General features: G+C 41.6%; 1 protein-coding gene across 3 annotated transcripts in view; it reads left to right on the forward strand.

The window, feature by feature from the left end:
* The window catches only part of LOC102942325 (carnosine N-methyltransferase), a 52572-nt gene extending 33208 nt beyond the window's left edge, over positions 1 to 19364 (forward strand). For 2 of the 3 annotated variants that reach the window (XM_037901829.2, XM_043547604.1), the window contains 5 exons: positions 4984 to 5124; positions 14443 to 14621; positions 17060 to 17173; positions 17819 to 17922; positions 18223 to 19364. In XM_037901829.2, the coding sequence (XP_037757757.1) occupies positions 4984 to 5124; positions 14443 to 14621; positions 17060 to 17173; positions 17819 to 17922; positions 18223 to 18339 (655 nt within the window). In that variant the 3' untranslated portion in view covers positions 18340 to 19364. Of the gene's footprint in view, positions 1 to 4983; positions 5125 to 14442; positions 14622 to 17059; positions 17174 to 17818; positions 17936 to 18222 lie in introns of all 3 variants that reach the window. The other variant, XM_037901830.2, reaches the window with a different exon arrangement.
* The last annotated feature ends 1717 nt before the right edge of the window (positions 19365 to 21081 follow it).

Here is a 21081-nt window from a genome sequence, read left to right on the forward strand (position 1 = left end):
TCCAACAGACCATACAAGACCTTCCTTTTGAAGGGTTGTCGCTCTTCTCTGAGACAGGCTGCATGGCCTGATATTCGGGCATTTAAAAGCAGTTTTGTCCTCAGGAACCACATCACTGGTTGCTTTCATTCCTCACTACCATGACCCAATGAGGAAAAAGAACAGAGATGATTGGAGAAAACTCCCCCCTTCTTCTGCAGCAGCTTCTAGTTCATCCAGACAGACTAGGAGTTCTAAGCAAGTATTTTTATGTTTATGTCAAGGACAGCATGCCAGCCTATCCTATCCCTCTGTTTACCAGCCTGCTATCTACCTGCTCAAGTGCTTGGTCTCAAATCGTTGGAGACCAGTGGATCTTAAGTACAGTGGAATTGGAATACACGCTTTAGTTCATTTCTGTCCCCCTTTTTCCAAGCCCAGGGTGACGAGATGTCCTGATATTTGCGGCTTTGTCTTAGCTTGGCACCTATATACCTCCCAACCCATTCTGATTTTTCACACTTGCTATCTGGTCACCCTATCCAAGCCCCTTCCCGGTCTCTCTTCAGGGACCACTCTCATGAGGAAGTTCTGCTTTGGGAGGTGCAATCTCTCCTCCATTTGGCAGCCACAGAGGAGGTTCCGCAGTTTCTCATAGAAAAGGGATTTTATTCCTGCTATTTCCTGATCCTAAAAGCAAAAGGAGACCCATACTAGACCTGTGGTAGCTCAACAGACCTCTCTGGAAAAAGATAAAATTTAACATTGTCATGTTGTCTTCTATTATCTCTTCCCTGGAGATGGGTATGCTGCCATCAGTTTGAAAGACTCGGGTTTCCATGTGCCAATAAATCAGAACCCCAGGAAATTCCTGAGATATATGGTCAGCCAGTGCCATTACCAATTTGCATGCCTACCATTTGGCCTGTTCAGCTCCCTGTGTATGTTTGCAAACTGTGTGACAGTGGTGGTGGCATTTCTTAGAAAATCAAGATTTCAAGTTTTTCCCTACCTGGACAATTAGTTGGTGAGAGGCCAGTCCAAGACTCAGTTGCTGTCCAGCATGACAGTCATCCAGTCTATCTTCGATACGCTAGGGTTGCTTATCAGCGCAGAGAAGTCCTATCTCCAGTGCAAAAAATAGTTCATAGGAGCAGTCTTGAACTCTGCAGAAGCCAAGGCATTTGTCCTGCAATTACAATTCCAGATGATGCTGGCTATTCTTTTAGACCTGAAGATTCGTCCCACCATGACAATATGAAATTGCCTCAGGCTTCTGGGGCGTATGGCTTCATGCATTTATGTAGTCCAGCATGCCAGGCTCCATCTCAGGAAATGGCAAGGATAGCTGGCTTCAGTTTACTTGTCAATTCATCACCCTCTAGATGTGATAGTGCAAATGCTCACTCAAATTCTGGCTACGCTGGGCTGGGGGACAGACCCCTCAAGTGTGTGTCTGGAGTGCCATTTGCTTCTCCTCAGTCAGCTTTAATCCTAGTTACAGATGCTTCTGCCCTCAGGCAGGTCGTCTCGCCTGGGTTCTCTGCAGACACAGGTTTTAATCTGTACAGGATTTAACTCTGCATATAAACATCAGAGAATTGAGGGCCATTCAACTGATTTGTCAAGTCTTCCTTCCTCATATCAAGAGAAGTCTACATGTAACCTACAGACAAGGAGGATCTGGTTGATGCTGCTATGCCAAGAGTCATTCAGGCTGTGAGACTTGTGCATCGCCAGTTCAATCAGCCTCAAAGCCTCTCACATTGCAAGTGTGAAGAATGGTCTGGCAGACTGGTTAAGCAGATCATTTACTAGTCATGATAAGTGGTCTGTCCATCAGGACATTGCCACATCCGTTTTGTGGCTGTGGGGGACTCCCTATGTAGACGTCTTTGCAACATAAGTCAGCAGGAAGTGTAATCAGTTTTGTTCTCAACAAGGTCACAGTCCAGGGTCCCTCACGGACACTTTCCTGTTGCCCTGGGCAAGCGTGCTCTTGTATGCACTTGCTCCACTCCCACTCATACCAAGAATATTGTTGAAAATGAGGCAGGCTCATGCCCAAGTCAGAGTTACAGCTCCAGCATGACATCAGCAATGTTTTCCACTCTGCTGTCCCTCTCAGTCAAAGATCTGCTGACTCTACCGCTGGATCAAAACCTGGTCTCCCAGGACCACAGTCACCTCCCCAACCTGCAGATCCTCTACCTGACAGCCTGGATGCTCTGTGGTTAATGCACCAGGAAGAGGTTTGTTCAAAGGAAATTCAAAATCCACTTTTAAAGAATAGAAAACCATACACTAAGTATACTTATCTGATTAAATGGAAACGATTCTTCATCTTGTCCCACTAGAAAGAGGTCTCCCAAGTCCAGTTTCCACCACATCATATTCTGAGCTATCTGTTGTTCCTGAAACAATGTCTGGCTATTCATTTAATTAAGGTTCATTTAACAGCTACTTTAGGTTTCTACACTCCAATTGATAGTTCTGTTTTTCCCCCCAATTCTATGTCAACAAGGTTTTTGAAGGGTTTGGAAAGGTGGTACTCTCAGGTGGAGCATCCTGTTCCTCCTTGGGACTTGAGTTTGGTGTTGTCAAAACTTATGGTTACTGCCTTTGAATTGTTAGCTATATGTTCCTTGTTGTGTGTCTCTCTGTCAGGGTACTCTTTTTGGTGCCAATCACTTCTGCCAGGAGAGTAGGTGAATTGCATGCTCTGTCTTCTCCTCCATACACTGTCTTCTACAAAGACAAGGTTTATCTAGGTCCACATCCAAAATTTCTTACTAAGGTGTGTCTCATTTTCGTATCAGTCAAGCAATGTACTTACCTTCTTTCTTCCCGAAGCCTCATGCTCATGAGGATGAAGAGAGACTCCACGCTTTGGATATCAGGAGAGTGGTCCTGTCCAAGTAGAACACTAAAAACAGTTTAGATCATTCTCACAGTTGTTTGTGGCAGTTGCAGATAGGAGGAAAGGTCTCCCAGTCTCTTCTCAAAGGATCTCAACTTGAATATCCTCCTATATAGGCTTGTGTTATGACTTGGCCAGTGTAGCTTCACTAAGCAGAATACAAGCACATTCTTCTACATCACATGCAACCTCTGCAGCCTTACGAGCTCATGTGCCTGTGCTAGACATTTGTAAAGCAGCAACTTGGTCTTCAGTGCTTACCTTTGCCTCACACTGTTGACTCTCAGCAATCTAGAGATGATGCTGTATTTGGGTATGTGGTCCTCCAGTCCTTATTCAGGTAGGTTCCAAGCTGGAGGTGGGATCGAACTGCTTGTGAGTCACCTAAAGTAGAATGGATATGTGCAATCACTTGAAGAAACAGTTACTAACCTGTTCAGTAACTGTTGTTCTTGGACGTAAGTTGCATGTGCCCATTCTATAACTAACCCTCCATATCTTTCTCTCCAGTAAAAAGGAACTGATTGGATTTGGGGTGGTTCCACCCTGTATACCACCATGCATTAGTGCAGGGCAGCAGATGGGTACTTCTAAGGGGAAACTCTCCAACAGTGCACTGGGTGCACACACCTGAAGTGGAAGGGACACGTGCAACACATCTCAAAGAACAAGTTTGTAACTTTTTTTTTTAAGGTGGATGATGTAATATCTTTTATTGAACCGACTTCTGTAGATGAGAGAAAAAGAAGTTAGTCCAATAAAAGATATTACCTGACCGACATGGCTATAATTATACTGCATACATGGTCTTTTTTAAAGAAGACCATCTTTAAAGCTGGTCAGCATTTTCTTCGCTGCAATCTGGATTTGTCTCTTGAAGCCAGTCTTTCCAAAGTTAGCTGACTTTCCCCACTCCTCTTTATGCTTTGGAAACATGGTAATGCCAACTCTTTGTAACCATTCTGGCTACCTGGTTCTCAATATTCTGAAGACTGCATTTCATTTTATCCCACCTCCACATCTTGAAAATTGGGGTTGTGCTGTCCTGCATACCAGTCGGATGCTGTTTTTAAGTGTCTTAGTTACATCCATTTAATGATTTCTTGACTTAAAGGTGACTTGCAAAGGGGGAGAAGAAGTTGAGTGCACACTATTTTTTTGCTTTTATGACATACAAAGGGGCCTGAAATTTTCTCCCCCTTCCTTCCTCCCTCAGTTTTTGTCTGCTTGTTCTTTTCTAGAAACATCAGGAATATCAAGTCTTTCCTTTTCTGTTCTTATTGGTAGACGCCCTGCAGTGACGTAAATAAAGTTTGAAAGAGCTCCCAAATCCATAATCAAAGGGGGTACTGAATGTATAAAAAGTGCTTGAGTTAAATATATTAACAGTTTTTAATCAGCTGAATACTTCCATGTCAATAAATAAGATTTCATTTATTTTGTGTTTCTGATGTCAAACCCTACTAGGTCTGCAATTGTCCATAGTCCTTAAGGAAAAGCACTCTTTTAGGGTAAACAAGACTTGAATTTCTAATATTTAAAAACTTAGTAGGTTGTCACTCTGCATCAAGAGAAGGCGGGGGGGGGGAAGGGGCACAAACCTGTTTTTTTCTTTTGCAAGTCACCTTTACAAACAAATACAGTTGTTTTTTAGAGGGCTAGTCTGAAAAGTTAAGAAAACTATTTGAAGAATAGCTGTCTTTTAATTTTGTATTACACCGCAACTAAGGATTGCCTAAGTGTGAATTATTTTACCTTTTATTCGGTGTGAATGTTGTTTTTCACAAATCAGGTTTTTGCCTATCGATTTTTTTTAATCCCCCCCCCCCCCCCCCCAAAAAAAAAAGAATATTTTAAGAGATTCCATAACTTATTCTGTTACAGTATGATGGGTTTTTCCCCCCCGGGGCACCTGTTCACAACAAGTCTGATTTGTCTGCAGAGAAATCATAACATATAAATGAAAATTCTTATCGAATTATCTCTGTTTAAATATATGAAAACCACAGTATTTAGCCAGACCATAGACATTCTATTAAGACGTATTGGCTAAAGGATTAACTACTATTTTTGTTTTGTTGCAGGGATCTCTCCAAAGTTAATATCCTGGTACCTGGTGCTGGGCTAGGTAGATTGGCCTGGGAAATAGCTATGCTCGGTTATGCTTGCCAAGGAAATGAATGGAGCCTCTTTATGCTCTTTTCTTCTAATTTTGTACTCAACAGGTACTTAGCTTATATTTTACTTGCTAGTTGCAACCTACATATACTAGGGAGGCAAAAATCAGTGACCAATCCTTTAACAAAGTAATAACCAATCAAAATAAATTTCTAAATCCCTAATCTAGATAACCAGATCTTTTAGATCTCTTGCGTTCATGTAAATGTCTGGGAGAGGGTAGGAGGGAGGAATGGGAGATTATTCCAAAATTTGACTTGGAAATTTACTATATCCATACCTGTATGTCATAAAGATTGTAGAAGCAAGAATTGCCTTGTGATTTAAGCACTGAACTGGAACTCAGGTGATCTTGGCTCAGCCTCAAATTTGAGCTTGAGTAAGTTATATAATTTCTGTGCTTCTGTTTTAAATCTGTAAAATGGACATACTTTCCATCTCATAAAAATGTTGAGTATAAATTGATTCATATGTTCAAGGAGTTCTGATACTATGGTGATAATCATCAAAGAAAACTTATAAATAAAAATAAAATAGGTTGCATTTATTGCTAAAAGTTCAGGCAAATTTCCACAAGTATTTATTTAATTTTATGTATACATTTTTTGTTGTTTGACAGAAAAATATTAATAGATGCCTCATTGCTATAAAAATATCAAAACACGTATTAGGCAAGCTTTCTCATCCAGTGTACACCTTCTAATTACTCACAGGCTCACAGCTGTAGAATCCACTATAAGTGTTAAGTTTAAGTGAGGCTATGATATAAGCATTACACCGCACACTTAATTAGAAGCATGACATGTTGATGTCCCATGTTCATTTTCCATTAATGACAGATATTAGTCATGTGCTGAATGCGCTACTGGAAGGCGCTCGGATTCTATGTTAATGAGTGCAGTATAAGAACCTATATAGAATAGAATTATTTCCATAACTAATCTTCAGTTGACAAGTCAAAACAATACTGAATCAGGAGTGCTCCAATCTTTCTTTATCCAGGTGTTAAGCTGCTTTCTGTTTTGTACCTCACCAGCTATCTCCAACAATACATTATCTGAAAAATGATATGAGCAGGAATCTGGTGCCACTTTTAGTCAGTTTCTGGCTAATGCTCTAAATTTCATTTAGAAAGATCTCACTGCAGAAGCTCTAAATTCAGAGTCTGTTCCAGCAGGATTATAAAAGCTTCACATATGAAGTGAGTTGCTAACCATTTTTTTTATTCGATACTTTCTCTTTTGGTACTTGCATTTTTATTTACTGACTTTTAAAAAACAAACAAACCCTCGTGCTTAATTTAGTAAAAAGGACTCTTATGTATTATATCTAGATGTAAAGTGTAGATAGCATTCCTCTCTTTTCCTTTGTCCATACCTTGTTTATCACATTTTGAAAAAAAAATTGTTTCAAAAACATGCTGGTAATGTAGCTAGTTTTTGATGGATACTAAAATTCTATCTAATTGTTTGCCTTTAGCATCAACTCAAACAGCTTCCATACTTCTAAATTGATATGGACTATTAATGTGTAATTAAAATCACATCCCTCTCTAAACATGTTTGCCATCAAACACTTGGTTCAGATTTGTATTTAAGTGAGTGAAGTTAACATTTGATTCAAAAGCATTGTATGCAAATTTAAGAACCATGGGAATTTGATAGGGAAGCAGAGAGAGAAGAGTGGTTGGCTGTTATCAAAGTCCGAGAAAGGAAATAGCCAATCCTACTACTGATAAGCTGTTTAGAGGAAGAACAGAAAGTGGATTTGGGGAGGGGAGATATCAAGATACAATAGTTGTTCTTATCTTGAGTTGGAATGCCAGCAAGTATATGGGAGGATATCACATTTATTATCTCCCAAGGTTCAAAAGGAACCAGATAGCCAGTAGACTGGTTCATCTGTCTGAAGTGAGACACACTTGTGAAAACACTTAATACTTTGATTCTTACAATTTTTTTTTAAAAAAAGGTTTATTACTGTAGCATCCAGGAACCTTAGTTATGGACCAGGACACCACTGTGATAGCATTGTACAAACATATATCAGAAAAATGGCTCTTGCCCCAAAGAGGTTATAGTCTAAAGTTGTGTGTACACTGCAATTAAAAACCTGTGACTGGCCTGGGCCAGCTGACTTGTGCTCAGGCTAAGAGGTTGTTTAATTGCGGCATAGACATTTGGGCTCAGGCTGCAGCCCGAGCCACAACGTCTACACTGCAATTAAACAGTCCCTTAGCCTGAGTGAGCTGGCACGGTCCAGCCATTGGTGTCTAATTACAGTGTCGACATACTCAAGTATAAACAAGAGCCAACAGATGTATATGTACAGACAAACGGGGGAGAGGAGAGAAAGGAAATAATGACTTTGTTGTTCATCGTGATAGGCAGTGATATCTCGTGGTTGGGAGACTGCTTATGTTTAGTGTTCACACTTTTATCATTCATAACCTACACATCTAAGAGAGATTATTCATTTAACACACCTGATTTCCTGTGTTGTGTTGAGACCCCTAAATGCAAAGTCCCCTCCCGTATAAAAATCATAAAAAGGTCTGGAAAGGACTTCAAGAGGTTATCTCGTCCATCCCCAGTTAGTTATGTGGTATAATTAATATATTCTGTAAGCCACTGGTTCTTCAAGTAACGTCCCTATGGGTGCTCCATTCTAAGTGTGCTTGAACCTCCTGCACCTTTGATCGGAGATTTCTCATTGTACTATCCGTTTGGCCTGCACATGCATGTTACTTAGTCTCGTGCTCTGTGCTGTTATATAGCACTGCGTGAATGAACCGCCTTCAGTTCCTTCTCAGCCTTCTCGGCCTCAGATGGAGCCTTAGCAGTTATCTGAGTTTTTACCTCCACTGTGTCCCATGAGGTTTTTTTAGTAGTTAGTAGTAATTTTGGCTGTAGTAGTTTAAATATAAATATATAGCTATTTTTCTTAGTACCCTTTAGATAGTTTCTCCTCTCCTGGGAGTTTGATTTTTCTCGGAGGGTATGCTGGGATCTCCTGGTCTCAAATGTTGCCTGTCATGCCAGGAAGCAATCCCAATGAGTGACCGTTAGTCCTAGTGCATCTGTTCTCAGAGAATCTTATATTTCCCAAAAGTGCTATGTGGCATTAAAAATCTAGAGCCAGAAAAACAGGGAGATCAAACTTCGATTCCTCATGATGAAGAGTTCACTGCACCTGGCCTCTGCCCCTGGCCAGGGGACTCCCTCTGTACACCAGTCTGTGAATAAGTCTGCTGCCGTCACTGTTTCTGAACTGCTCTCCTTGAGGGCATCTAAGAGGAAGACCCAAGATTCCTCCATAATATTCACAAAGACCGTCCCTCAAGTTTCTTCATGTAGCAAGTCTGCCTCTAAGAAGTTGTGGTCTCCGATGACTCCTGTATTTCAGCACTCATTGCTCTCTGACCTGGTACCCACAAGGCTGCCGATTCTTCAGGCCAGTCAATTCTGAAGACTGTAGAGCAGAGGTCCCCAAACTGTGGGGCGTGCCCACCGGAGGGGCATGAAGGAACTTTGGGGGGGGGGGGGGGGCGTGGCTAGCGCCCGGGCCAGCCCCCACAGGGGGTGGGGAGGGAGTGCCACCTAGCTCCGCTCCTGGCCCTGTGCCTGGGGCCCTGGCTGCCAGCACCAGCCTCCTTACCGCTGTCCGCATATCCCACCACCCACCCACCCCCGAGCTGCAGCTCCACTTCCAGCCAGGACGCAGATAGGGGAAAGGGGGGTGTGACCCTGAAAAGTTTGGGGACCACTGCTGCAGAGTCTTAAGCTCCAGGAGGTCATCGATACTACCAGTGGAGCAAGGCTTCAAGAAGAGCTCTATCTCTTCTCACCCAGTACTGGAGAAGCACACTCGGCTCTGTGTTGTCCTCGAAGCAGTTGAGATTCATGGTACTGTCAACTCCTTCAGCCACTATTATTTCAGCGCAGGCCATGGACAAGGTACAGACAACACTTGGTATCACAGGAGTTTTGCTTTTCCCTTGACTTTTCTGTGCCCAGCTCATCATTACATGGCTCCGATATACTCCCATTACCGAGGGCTTCCAGATTTCCAGACATTCACCCAGTACTGATGGTTTCATCTTTCTTCAGGTGCTTCACAACTACAGAGTGATTTGGAAGAGGATGATTTTGATGAAGATCTTGCCTTAATCTCCCAAATATCTCTGCAAAGCTCTCCCTCCGTTCTTATTGAGGCTCTTTTCGAGAGATGTCTGAGGAGATTGGTGTTGCTTGTCAGAAATGGCTTGACCACTGTCTCGCTGGTATGAACACTCATGGATGCCTCCACCCATGCCACATGCACCACCCCTTTGGCCATACTGGGACCTTTGGACAGCCTATCATCAGTAATTTTCTAGCCCTTGGGAACCACTACTCACAAAAAGAAAAAGAGTACTTGTGGCATCCGATGAAGTGAGCTGTAGCTCACGAAAGCTTACGCTCAAATTTGTTAGTCTCTAAGGTGCCACAAGTACTCCTTTTCTTTTTGCGGATACAGACTAACACAGCTGCTACTCTGAAAACTACTCACTGACCTGGTACCCACAAAGAGAGTCATCACCCTTTCTCCCTAGGAGACCAGAACCACAGGAAGAAACCTTTTGAGGAACAGGAATCTAGGGCTGATGAAAAGGTCTCTCCACCAGCCGACCTCTCTTCTTCATCCCTGGATGAGGCAGCTATGCCAACGCTTCCATCCTTGGTGGATGACTTCAGGCAATTTCAGGAACTTGCCAATAGAATTGTGGATTCTTTGCAGATCCCTCCTGAGAGGGTTAAAGAGCCACACCATAAGCTGCTTCATATCCTTCATACAGCTTCATCTGTCTGTGTTACCTTTACTGTTAGAGGCCCTACTGGACCCTGCAAAGGTTATATGGCACACCCTCGCCACCTACATGCAAGGGAGCAGATAAGAAATACAGGAACTCCTCCCAGTTAACGTTGTTTCGTTGCTGATCAATTAGGGATTGTGCTCGTTTAAAGTTGTGTGATGCTCCCTTCTTATGTCGTGTGGCAGCCACCTGCTTTGTCCACTGCTTGCAAGAAGAGCAGCCCGTTGCAGCTAGCTGGTGGGTGGTTGGAACCAGAGTGGACCGGCAGCCCCCCTATCAGCTCCCCCCTTCCCTAAGTTCCCTGTGCAGCAGCTGCTCAGCAGGCTATCAATTACCTGCAGTTCAGCTGTCCCTCCCCCCACTGACGTGCTGCTCCTGCCCTCTACCTTGGAGCTGCTCCCCGAGACTCCTGCTTACTGTGTGGGGGGGAGAGGAAGAAGAGGGGGGCTAATGTCAGGGTATCCTCCTCCCCCCTGCTCCTGCACCCCGCTTACCCCATCTTCCATAGAGCAGGGGGGACACACAGAGGGAGGGAAGGCAGCAACTGCAGCTGCCCTCTGGTCTGAACTTGCTGATCTAATTAACAAGGCAGTGTACTTCTGACCCCACTCTTCATACTTAAAGGGGAAATGCGCATCTCTGTCTCTCAAACACACACAGGGGTGTGTGTCTGTGTCTGTCTGTCTGCCTGCCCTCCCACCTTTCCTTCTGCCTTGTAGAGTGTGAGAGTTAACCATTGAGGGCTCAGCCAATTGCTATTTCATTTAGCAGTAAGGCATTCCCTGGGAAATAACCCCCCCTCTTGACTCCTCCACCTCAACCAAGCTTCACAATCATCATCACTGTGTACCAGTATTAAATTGTTTGTTTAAAGCTTATAGTGTGTGTGTGTGTATATATATGTGTGTGTGTGTGTATATATGTGTGTGTATGTGTATATATAAAAAAATAAAATACAGTCTATTGTCTGGTGAAAAAAATTTCCCTGGAACCTAACCCCCTCATTTACATTAAGTCTTATGGGGAAATTGGATTCGCTTAACATGGTTTCGCTTAAAGTCGCATTTTTCAGGAACATACTACCATGTTAAGTGAGGAGTTCCTGTATTATATTCAGTCTAAGGACGCAAAATTTTTATTTTCTCACCCCTTTCCTAACTCCTTTGTGGTTGACGCAATTAATGAATGTGGGAGGCAGCACCATGCTAAATCTATGACCTTTCACAAGGAGCATAAGCACCTTGACCTGTTGGGTAGAAAATCATATTCGTCAGTACTTTGCAATTCAGAATTGCCAGCTACCAGCTGTTAATGGTAAAGTACAATCATACCAGTTATGTCAAGCTGAACTCATTAAGCATCTACCAGCAGAACATAGAGAGCAATTCCAGCCAATTATTACAGAAGGCTAGCTGCTCAGGCCTCTGCCGGCTCCCTCGATGCTGCTGATACTACCGCCTGTTCGATTTCTACAGCGGTAGTTATGAGGCGGGCCTGCTGGCTCCAGCTCTCAGGATTTCCAAAGCAGGTTGAAAATATGGTCGAAGACCTCCATTTTGATAAATTATTTACTAACAGCGTGGACGAATCTCTGCATACATTGAAGGACTCCAGGGCTACTTTGCATTCTCTCAGGATCCATACAGCTGCCCAAAAGAGAAAGCTTAGTAATTTCCCGTTGGTGAAGAGATTTCATCCTGCTCAATTGTTGAGCTCCCCCAGAGACTATATGAACCTCAATGAAAGAGACAGAGATTCCAGGGAAGAAAACCACCCACTTCTCAACCTTTTACCGCTCCTGGCGGGCTTGGAAGTCAATCACTATGGACAAATTAGATTTTGGAGATCAACTGCATAGGGTACTCCATCCATTTTACTTCTCTTCCACTTGCCAACACCCCTTTCCTGTCCATCTTCAGGGACCCCTCTCACAAGAACCTGCTACAAAACTAAATATGCTCTCTCCTTTTCTTGGGGGCTGAAGAATTGGTTCCTGTGCAGTACAGAAGGAAAGAGTTTTATTCTCAGTATTTTCCTGGTTTCAAAAAAGAATGGGGGTTAGAGACCCATCCCAGCTATAAGGCTACTAACACCTTTGTGAAGGCCCCAAAATTCAAAATGGTGACACTTGCAGCAATAATTCTATCACTGAACCAAGGGGGTTGGTTCTTGGCCCTTGACCTTCACAACATTCATTGCCATATTGCGATCCAAGAATCTCACAAAAGAGTCCTATGTTTTACTGTTGGTCAGGACCATTTATAGTTCAGTGTATCTTTTCAGCCTATTTTCTGCCCCAGTGGCCTTTTCAAAAATTGTCAGTAGTAGGGGCATACCTCCACAGAAAAGGAAATCTTGTGTTCCCTTATCTAGACAACTTCTGAAATGTTGCTCCCTGGATGTAACTTCATGGGCATGTTGTGAAGCCACAGACCTCTTCCTCAGGTTGGGCCTACTACTGAACATTCAAAACGTCCACCTTGACCCCTGTGCAAAAGTTGGAATTCATAGGAGCTTGTCTCAATTCAATAGTGGCAAGGCAGGCCTCCCAATGCACAGATGCGTGGCCCTGTCCAACATAGTCAACGCAATTCAGATCAGCCCTCAAAACCTGGTCACGAACTGTCTTCAGCTGTTGGGCTATATAGCTGCTGGCTCTTTCATTATAGACCATGCAAGACTGTGAATGCATTGCCTTCAGCAGTGGCTCAGTATACAGTCTAACTACACTACTTTCCATACTCACCTTCATAAGGGAATTTCTCAATTGGTGGAAATACCCTCACAATGTTTGTGCAGGGAGTCCCTTTCACCGGCCCTCCCCCAATGGTTGTCGTCATGACACATGCAGCCCTCTTGGTGTGGGGAGCACATCTGGACACACACATGGCCCGGAGCAGGTAGTCGCCTCCAGAAACCACTATGCACATCAACCTCCTGGAACTCAGGGCTGTCGGATATACCTGCTTTTAGTTCCTACCACTAATCTGGAGCAAACAGATAAAGGTCATGATGGACAACATGCAATGCGTGTTCTATATCAACCTGCAAGGATGGGCAAGATCCCCCTTCTCCTGCACTGAGGCTGTTTGTCATCACAGCAGCTTCCCTTCCAGGAGTTCAGAATATGACTGCAAACACCTTCAGCAGGCACTTTTCTCAAGAACATGAATGCGGGGGGGCTTCATCATGCCTCTCCACGTATTCCAGCAATGGGGCACCCATGGACTAGAACAGTCTGCCATGGCAATAAACAGGAAATGAACCTAGTTCTTCTTCAGAGGTGGGTGGTGTCACTGATCCTTGAGGGATGCCTTTCACTTTCAGTGTTCATCAGGTCTACTGTACGCATCCGTCTCCTCACCCCCGACTCCTCTAATATCCAAAGTTCTAGGAAACATAAATTTTGAAGGACAATTTATATCCTCAGTTATTCCTACACATTTCAACTGTCCTCAGTTATGTCTCTGCAATCCCACTTCCATTATTGGGACTGAGTGAGTATAACTGAGGGCAGAAATTTTCTGTAGTATTTTATTGGTGATGCATTGGATAGAATGAAAACAGCTTCACCTTCTGATTCCAGGATGAGTCTGCAGGGATATCCGAAAAGCATCTTTTAATAAACTGAGCAAGTGTGATCTGGAGATGTTGATACAATAAACATGGGACTCCACTATGTCATTTTAGTCACTTTTCATAGTTGAAATAGTTTGTAAGGGTTCCATGTTACTTTGCTATGTGTTGGTCCACATTGCGGTGTACAGAAAGAGAAATGGCATGAGGCTGTTAAGATGAATTGCAGTACTGTAGGTGTATACGCTCAAATGATATTAGTAAAACTGCCCATTGGCAAATTATTTTACTTTGCAGATCTATTGAAATAATCTAAATACATATTTTTGTTTAAAGAATGACAGTTTCAGAAAAATGTTTTTACTTTGCTGTATTGCAAAGTCTCTTTTATTCTGACTCAAGAAAGGCAACTCTCAGCAAGAATCTAGAATGAAAATAGGTACTCTTGGGAAAATATAAAAATAAGAAAGGACTTAAGTCATCACTCTTCTCTTTATTTATAAAATAAACAAGTATCCTCTTCCATGACAAACAAATGGGAATTCTAATGGTTTAGCACAACTGAACATATGTAATGGCAATTTTCACTTATCTTACAGAAAGAACTACACTGTTGGTTTTCTTTTAAGCTAGATATAAAACATGGTTGAAATACAGGAAGCAAAAAGAAGACACCCCCCCCCCCCCCCCGCCCTTCAATAAAACTTAGTGTGTTTTATTTGTCTTGAAGAAGTTGGAATAATAACCTAAGTAAAAGTCTACAGAAATACTTTATAACATCCAGATTAGCAACTAAATTCATCATACATATTGTTCAAAATCAGATCATTTTATACTTACCAAACACATTTTATACTTGCAAAACACTTACTTTTCTAAGTAATACATGAGCAGTTAGTTGAAACTGAATCGTTCTGACTTTCATATTTTGCAGATGCTCAGAAATTAACTCTCATAAACTTTATCCCTGGATTCATCAGTTTAGCAATAACAGGAGATCTGCTGATCAGATACGACCAGTTTATTTCCCTGATGTTGACCCCCACAGTCTTCCTTCTGGTGCAAACTTTTCTATGACAGCAGGGGATTTTCAAGAAATTTACTCAGAGTGCAGTAAGTAGAGAAATTAGAGGTCAGAATTCATGAATACACTAGATATATACCAAGTATGGAAGAACAGAATTCTATTTAAAATTAAAACCAAATTATGGCTTGGATCATTAAAGTAGGCACTAAAGTTGTATATTACGACTAGATTCTTCACAACCAAAATGAGTTGAATTGAAAGAAGCAAAAGTTATATGTGTGCTCTCGCATATTTAAGTGTCTAAATTGTATCCTTGTTGTAGGGTTATATATGCTCTGTTCTTTTAATGAGAACAGTGGTATCTTGGACAACTTCCAATACTGATCTTTCATGCCTATTTTCTTTCCTTGAATTAGATGAATGATTGATGTTAAAGAAATGCACAATATAAACAGCATATGCTTTACATGGATATAAATAAAGTGAAGTCTAATTATTTATTGTTGGTTTAAAATAGACAACATAGCAAATTATTACTAAAACAATTTATTTACAAATAAAACAAATAGATATTCATTAAATATCAATGACCAGTATTTCAAGGATCACAATGTTCCTGTCAACACAAACATCCTTATTGTCACTTGTGAAATCTGTCTGGACAAATAATTTTTGTTGCAACTGATGAGGTAATTTTTCTCCCCTATTTCATGTACAGAAGATAACTGTACTTAAATATTTTCCACCTCAGTTCCTAGTACTAGTAAGACTGGAAGTGATGATGGATTTCTTTCTTTTATCTGGAGGTTACTTGTCTATACAAAGTACTAAATAACCAGCTGGTGCTCTTCCTTCCTTGCACTTGGCATCCATGTCTGAACCCACAATTATTCTCCTTGAGCTAGCAAGTTTTTGGCCTGCCATTTTTTAGACCTTTGCCCTGCTAAATGCTGGTTTCTTAAGAAGAAGTAATATCTTTTTCCACAGGCATAGTGGCTTGTAATCTCAGCCCCCTGCTACTGCTCAGATGTTTGTAGCTCAGACCAGGGAATGAAGGCTGTATAAGTCAGAAATAAATCTAAAAATAAATGTTTTTTAAAAAATATTTATTTGAAGGTAACAGGGCCTAACCTTTCATAACTTAAGAGAATATGGGTAGATGGAAAAAGGAAATCTGCACTTTAAAAGACTTTCCTTGTATCTATGCAAAGCATTAATTTAAAGAAAAGGTTAAATACAATAGAAAATACAAAATAAGTGTAGAAATGTGTGGTTTTGGATAAAGATATTTCAAAGTGAAATCACCAAATATTTTGATGATGGGCAGCCTTCTGTTCTGGATTTTAAAAGTGCTAAAGAGGGCCAGAGTCCAGGTACATTTTTGATTTCTTACTTTTGTGTATACAGTTGTGGTATCCATGCTCAAACAGTTGTGTGCAAAATCAATGAATTAAATTCAAGCATCAGATTTTGAGCCTTGCTTAATGGAAATCTGGCCCTAAGGGTGTGTGAACACCAGTGGTTCTCAAACTTATTTGATCTTGTCCCCCGTCTTTGTATCTGTAGTAGTTTTACATCTCTGTTCCTGCCACACAAGTACATATACCCATATATGCGACAGTGGTGCTTCACTTGAATCAGTTTCAGCATCTTTGTTTTTTGCTTGTCTCCCCCACCCCCGGTGGCACGAATGAGCCAGTGATCCATTGTAATAAGAGCAAAAGCAAAACTGTAGTTGTGGTCCCTGCTTACAGTTAAATGTACACTCTGCATTATAGCAGGCAGATTAATGTACAGATGGCAACAACTTTGTATAATACTGTGCAAGCTTAATGGAAATCTATCAAAATGCGCAGCCCCATGTAGAGTCAAATGCACAGTGTCATCTAAAGACCTGATATGCGCAGAGGAATCTGTTTTGCTCTAGTTATTCATTGCTGTGGGTAAAATGTCCACAGTAAATGTTTCTTTCTTTGTTTGTTTTTTTCATAAAGCTTTTCTCACCCCCCTTTGCCTAAATGTATTCTGCCACTCAGTTTGAGAACCTCTGATCTAAAGTGCAATTAAAAACCCAGTGCTGGCAGGGCTCAGGGGAAGGGTCTGTTTAAATGTGTTGTGGAAGTTCAGGCTTGTGCTGGAGCCCAGACTCCAGTAGCTGCAAGGAAGGAGGGTCCCAGAGTTCTGTCTGCAGCCTGACCCCAAATGTCTACCCCACAATTAAGCAGCCTGAGCCCGTGTCAGCTGTTATGGGCCAGCCCAGGGTTTTTAATTGCAGCGTAGGCATACCTTTTTTGTCCAGCTTTTACAGTAATACAGTATTACTGGTTTCCTTTCAATAAAATGTCAGGAAATATTTAACTTCTAGCCATTCTCTTTACTGTTAGAGAAAGCTGATCTTAGGTGTGACTAAGTACCTATATATTCTGATACTAAATGCTAAATACAAGCCAACTCTGAAGTCTTGCACAGAGGATTGATGTTGAAACTGATCATGTGCACTCGATAATATATTTTCTTTGTACAGATATGTGGGACTGCATAGCAACCTGCTTCTTCATAGACACAGCGCATAATGTCATTGATTACATTGATACAATATGGAAAATTCTCAAACCAGGAGGAATATGGATAAATTTAGGTAAATTGTTCATCATCTTGCTCTCACGTCTATTGCCTGGCATGACCAATGGCCCCTGGTGAGTGGGAGGAGCACTTGCAGGGGAAGTTTTGCTCAGCATTCATAGCCATAGAATCTTCAGCATTTTTAGCTACCTCATTCTCTCAAGCCTCTGAACATGTGTCAACAGTGATTTTCAGTTTCTTATAATTCAGCCAAATCTGAATGAATTTTCATAAGGAAACAAAATACATCTCCCTGGCCTGAGGACTGCACCCTTCAAAGTGTCACATCCATCCTCCAAAGCACTGAGGTGCTCAGTTTCTTAAATTCTTTAACCATTTCTTTTTAACATTGGCAAAACAGTGTATTTTCCCCCCAATCTTGTTCTCTCAGATGGCTGAACCATTTGTTGCTGAAACTTTAGTTTGGTAAAGCAACTGAAAATGGGCTAATAATGGAAAATGGTGGACAACCTAATTACAGGCACCACTGTCAGCTAGCGCTACGTATTATCAGTTTATTTTACAGCTCAGTGTGTCATACTTTTTTTTTGTTGACTTAATACTTAGCCGAAATGCTATAGAGTTGACTTTAGATAAAAGTGTACTTCTGACAATAAAATTGGTATTAGTGTTACTGAATCCCTTTATCTTTGTATTCTAGGTCCTCTCCTTTATCACTTTGAGAACTTGGCAAATGAACTTTCTATAGAATTGAGTTATGAGGATATAAAAAATGTTATATTACAGTATGGATTCCATCTAGAGGTACGGATAGATTGTGAGTAATACTTATTGGAGTAGATGGGTCAACCAAAACTATACATATTAGGGCTTTACCTTTAAATGTTTAATATAGATTTTTAACTTTTAAGATGCTTACATGTTTATGTTGCCAATTGTAGTTATATTTAAGTTGTCTGGTTTTTAATTCATTAAAGGGCAAATAACACTGAGTGTAAACACATAACAGTGATGCCTGTTCAGAGGAGAAATACACATTTTGGAGGGAATTGCTTCAGGTGCAATTTCAGAAAATATTCTGAAAACTTCAATTTTTATTTTCAGGTGGAGAAAGAATCTGTATTGTCAACATACACTGTGAATGAACTATCCATGATGAAATACTACTATGAATGTGTGTTGTTTGTGGTTAGGAAACCAGAGTTGCAGTGTTTCAAATAGATTCTTCAGAAAAAATGCTGGAGATAATGCTAAAATTTACAACACACAATGGACTAGGTAATGACTGGATACAACCTCAAATCAGTGGTGCCTTGTTTATTCTTAACAGGAATTTGAGAGTGTCTATTTTCTTAATACCTGTATTGCTATCCAGATATATACTGTGCCATGCATATTTGTACTGTACTAGTGAAAATGGAAGAAAATGTACAGATACACTGCCCTCGTTCATCAGAATCCATAAAAACATCCCATTTTCATAAGTCTAAAACTCCTGGTTTTATGTCTGCCATGAGGTTGTCTTGATAAGGCTGGTTTAATCATTACTAAACAATACTGAAATCCAAAATAATTTCCCTTTTATCTGCAGCTGTCTGTAACATGCACAATCTACAGCTCTCAGGACCTGTTGGAAAGGATGTACAATTCTGTGTTTGATATCAGAACTGGGAATATTATTTCCACTTTTGATCTGAGGCTTAAAACAAAAATGTTTGTATTCTGCCTCAGTTTTTAAACAAAATTCTAATTGTTTTCATTTTTCCTTGTGGCTTTATGAATGTTTAGAGGTATGATACAAGCTGAGCCACAGTTTAGAGAAGGATTTCTTAACATCAATTTAAAAATAGAAAATTTACAAAATCTGAAATTATTGAAGAGTGCTAAAATGTTTCTTGAAAGCTGCATTCATTGTGACTTAGCGCTCCCTGACCATTTTCTGTAGGACTGAAAATAGAAACAAAAGATATAATTTAAGAGCTTCTAAAATATTTTAATTTTCTGGCCATGCTAAGCTTAGCAATCTATTCTAATAGTTTGTTGGCTTTGGTAGTTTGAATATTGGTATATGAAATCATAGTACGGAGTGAAGCAAAGCATCATGTCACAAAGGAGCGGGAGTAAATTAACCTTGAAATGGAAATAAGACTTGGTCTGGTAACGCAGGAACTGCACTCTCACTTTGCCCATTTGAAGTTTATCAGTGTAACTTATCTGTTGCTTAAATAAAGTGTTTGAAGCATTTATTTTAAGGATTACTAGACAATAGAAAAATCCTGCAACTTTCTTTTCTTTTTAGAAAGCAGTTTACACAGTTGGGACAACTGTGCCTAGAGTGTACAGCTGTGCAGTAATAATGGGGAGTCATTAAATTTAAAATTAAGCAAATCCAATGTGAAGTGCCTTTGCCTTGCACAGGAGCTTCCCCTGACCTGTGTCTTTGCAGAGCTCATCCCTTACCCCCTCCTCACACCTGCTGCTGGAAGCAGCTCCGTCCCTTCCCATGATGGAAAGGCAGCTACTGCCTCAAGGCTGCTGCTGCCCATTGACATAAACCAGCCACCTCCTGTTGCCCAGCTCCAGCACAGACAGGAGGGAGTTAAGGGTGCATTGTGCACTAGCCCAGGGAACCTGCAGAGGTGGTTGGGATCTGGCACAGAGGAGGAGGAGAAGACACCAAACCCTAGCCTACCGAGAGTAAGGGTGAGGGATCCTGGCTCCTTCCCTTCCCTGCAAATGGCATCGTCTGCCCTTTTGCACAGACAGCAGCAGCAGCCAGCTAGGGCAGCCTCATGTATGTGCCCTTGGCTGAGCATAGGGACTCGGCCCGCTCCAGACAGTGTAAGCTACCTGCTGAAGATGGGGGACAAATGGAGGGGCACTGCCCAAGGACCGAAGGTCATTCAAAGCTACCCCCAGGCTGGCAGAAATCTGGAGGTCTCAGTGCAGCATGGATAGGCTCTGAGGCTGGCTCACAGGGCATGTCTAGAGCAGCAATCAGCTTGCTATGCTCCAGCAGTGTCTCAAAGTGCTTTACAAGCTGCATTGCGCTGCTAGGAGTGAGGTGGGGATCCCTCATTATACAGAGGGGGAGGACTTGCATTTAACCTCATGCAGCTGTGCAGGCATGTGTGTGTGCACAGGGGCTGCACCTGCAGCCCTGAAAAGTGGGCCCAGCTGCCTTGTCCCAGCTCTCAAAGTCCATCACAGAGCCAGGAATAGAGTCCAGGGAGCTGGGATCTTGTGGCCAAAGGCCAGGCTGCGCTGGGAGTGTATGGCCAAAGGTGGGGCTGGACAGAGGGCAGGGAGCTGGCTTTGAGCTGGGAGGTGCTGTGCATTGCACTGAAGAAGGCTCAACGAGTGCCTGTTAGACCATATGGTACGCCCTTCCACCTGCACACGTTGCCTGTGCTGCCAGGGTTTGTTACAGAACCATTAAATTTGCCTCTGCAGCAACCCTCATATTTCTGACCACCTGGTGTGAACCCTGGTAGAAATCTTGGGGGCATGTGACCCCATGGGCCTGCCCCCCAGTCCCTCTGGCTGTTAGCAACAACTTCTGTATTTGTTTCAGCATACCTGGGTTAATTGTTGGATACCTGGTTGGACCTTTAAGGCAATTTACCCTTGGTACTTTAAATCTACCTCTAATATTATGTTTCCTTGTTCTAAGTAAATTACCTACTAAATAAATTAGATGGATATTAATCCACAGATTGTAATTTCATACAATCGTTTTGTATTTTGAAGTTACATAAATATTTTCTATGAGAATAATTATTAAATGGCTTGTGTTTAGAGGAAGGATCTAATTAATTGTGGTGTTCTCTTTACATTAATCTAATGGTTAATTTAGCTACACTATCATCCCCTTTGAAAATCCTTTTAAAGGTAAAAAAAAGGTATGGTAGGGAATCAAGCCTTTTCCACGGATAATAGATTTTAAAATTTATGGTATTTTAA

This window comes from Chelonia mydas, chromosome 5, assembly GCF_015237465.2.
Source record: "Chelonia mydas isolate rCheMyd1 chromosome 5, rCheMyd1.pri.v2, whole genome shotgun sequence".
In the NCBI taxonomy this organism is placed as follows: domain Eukaryota; kingdom Metazoa; phylum Chordata; order Testudines; family Cheloniidae; genus Chelonia; species Chelonia mydas.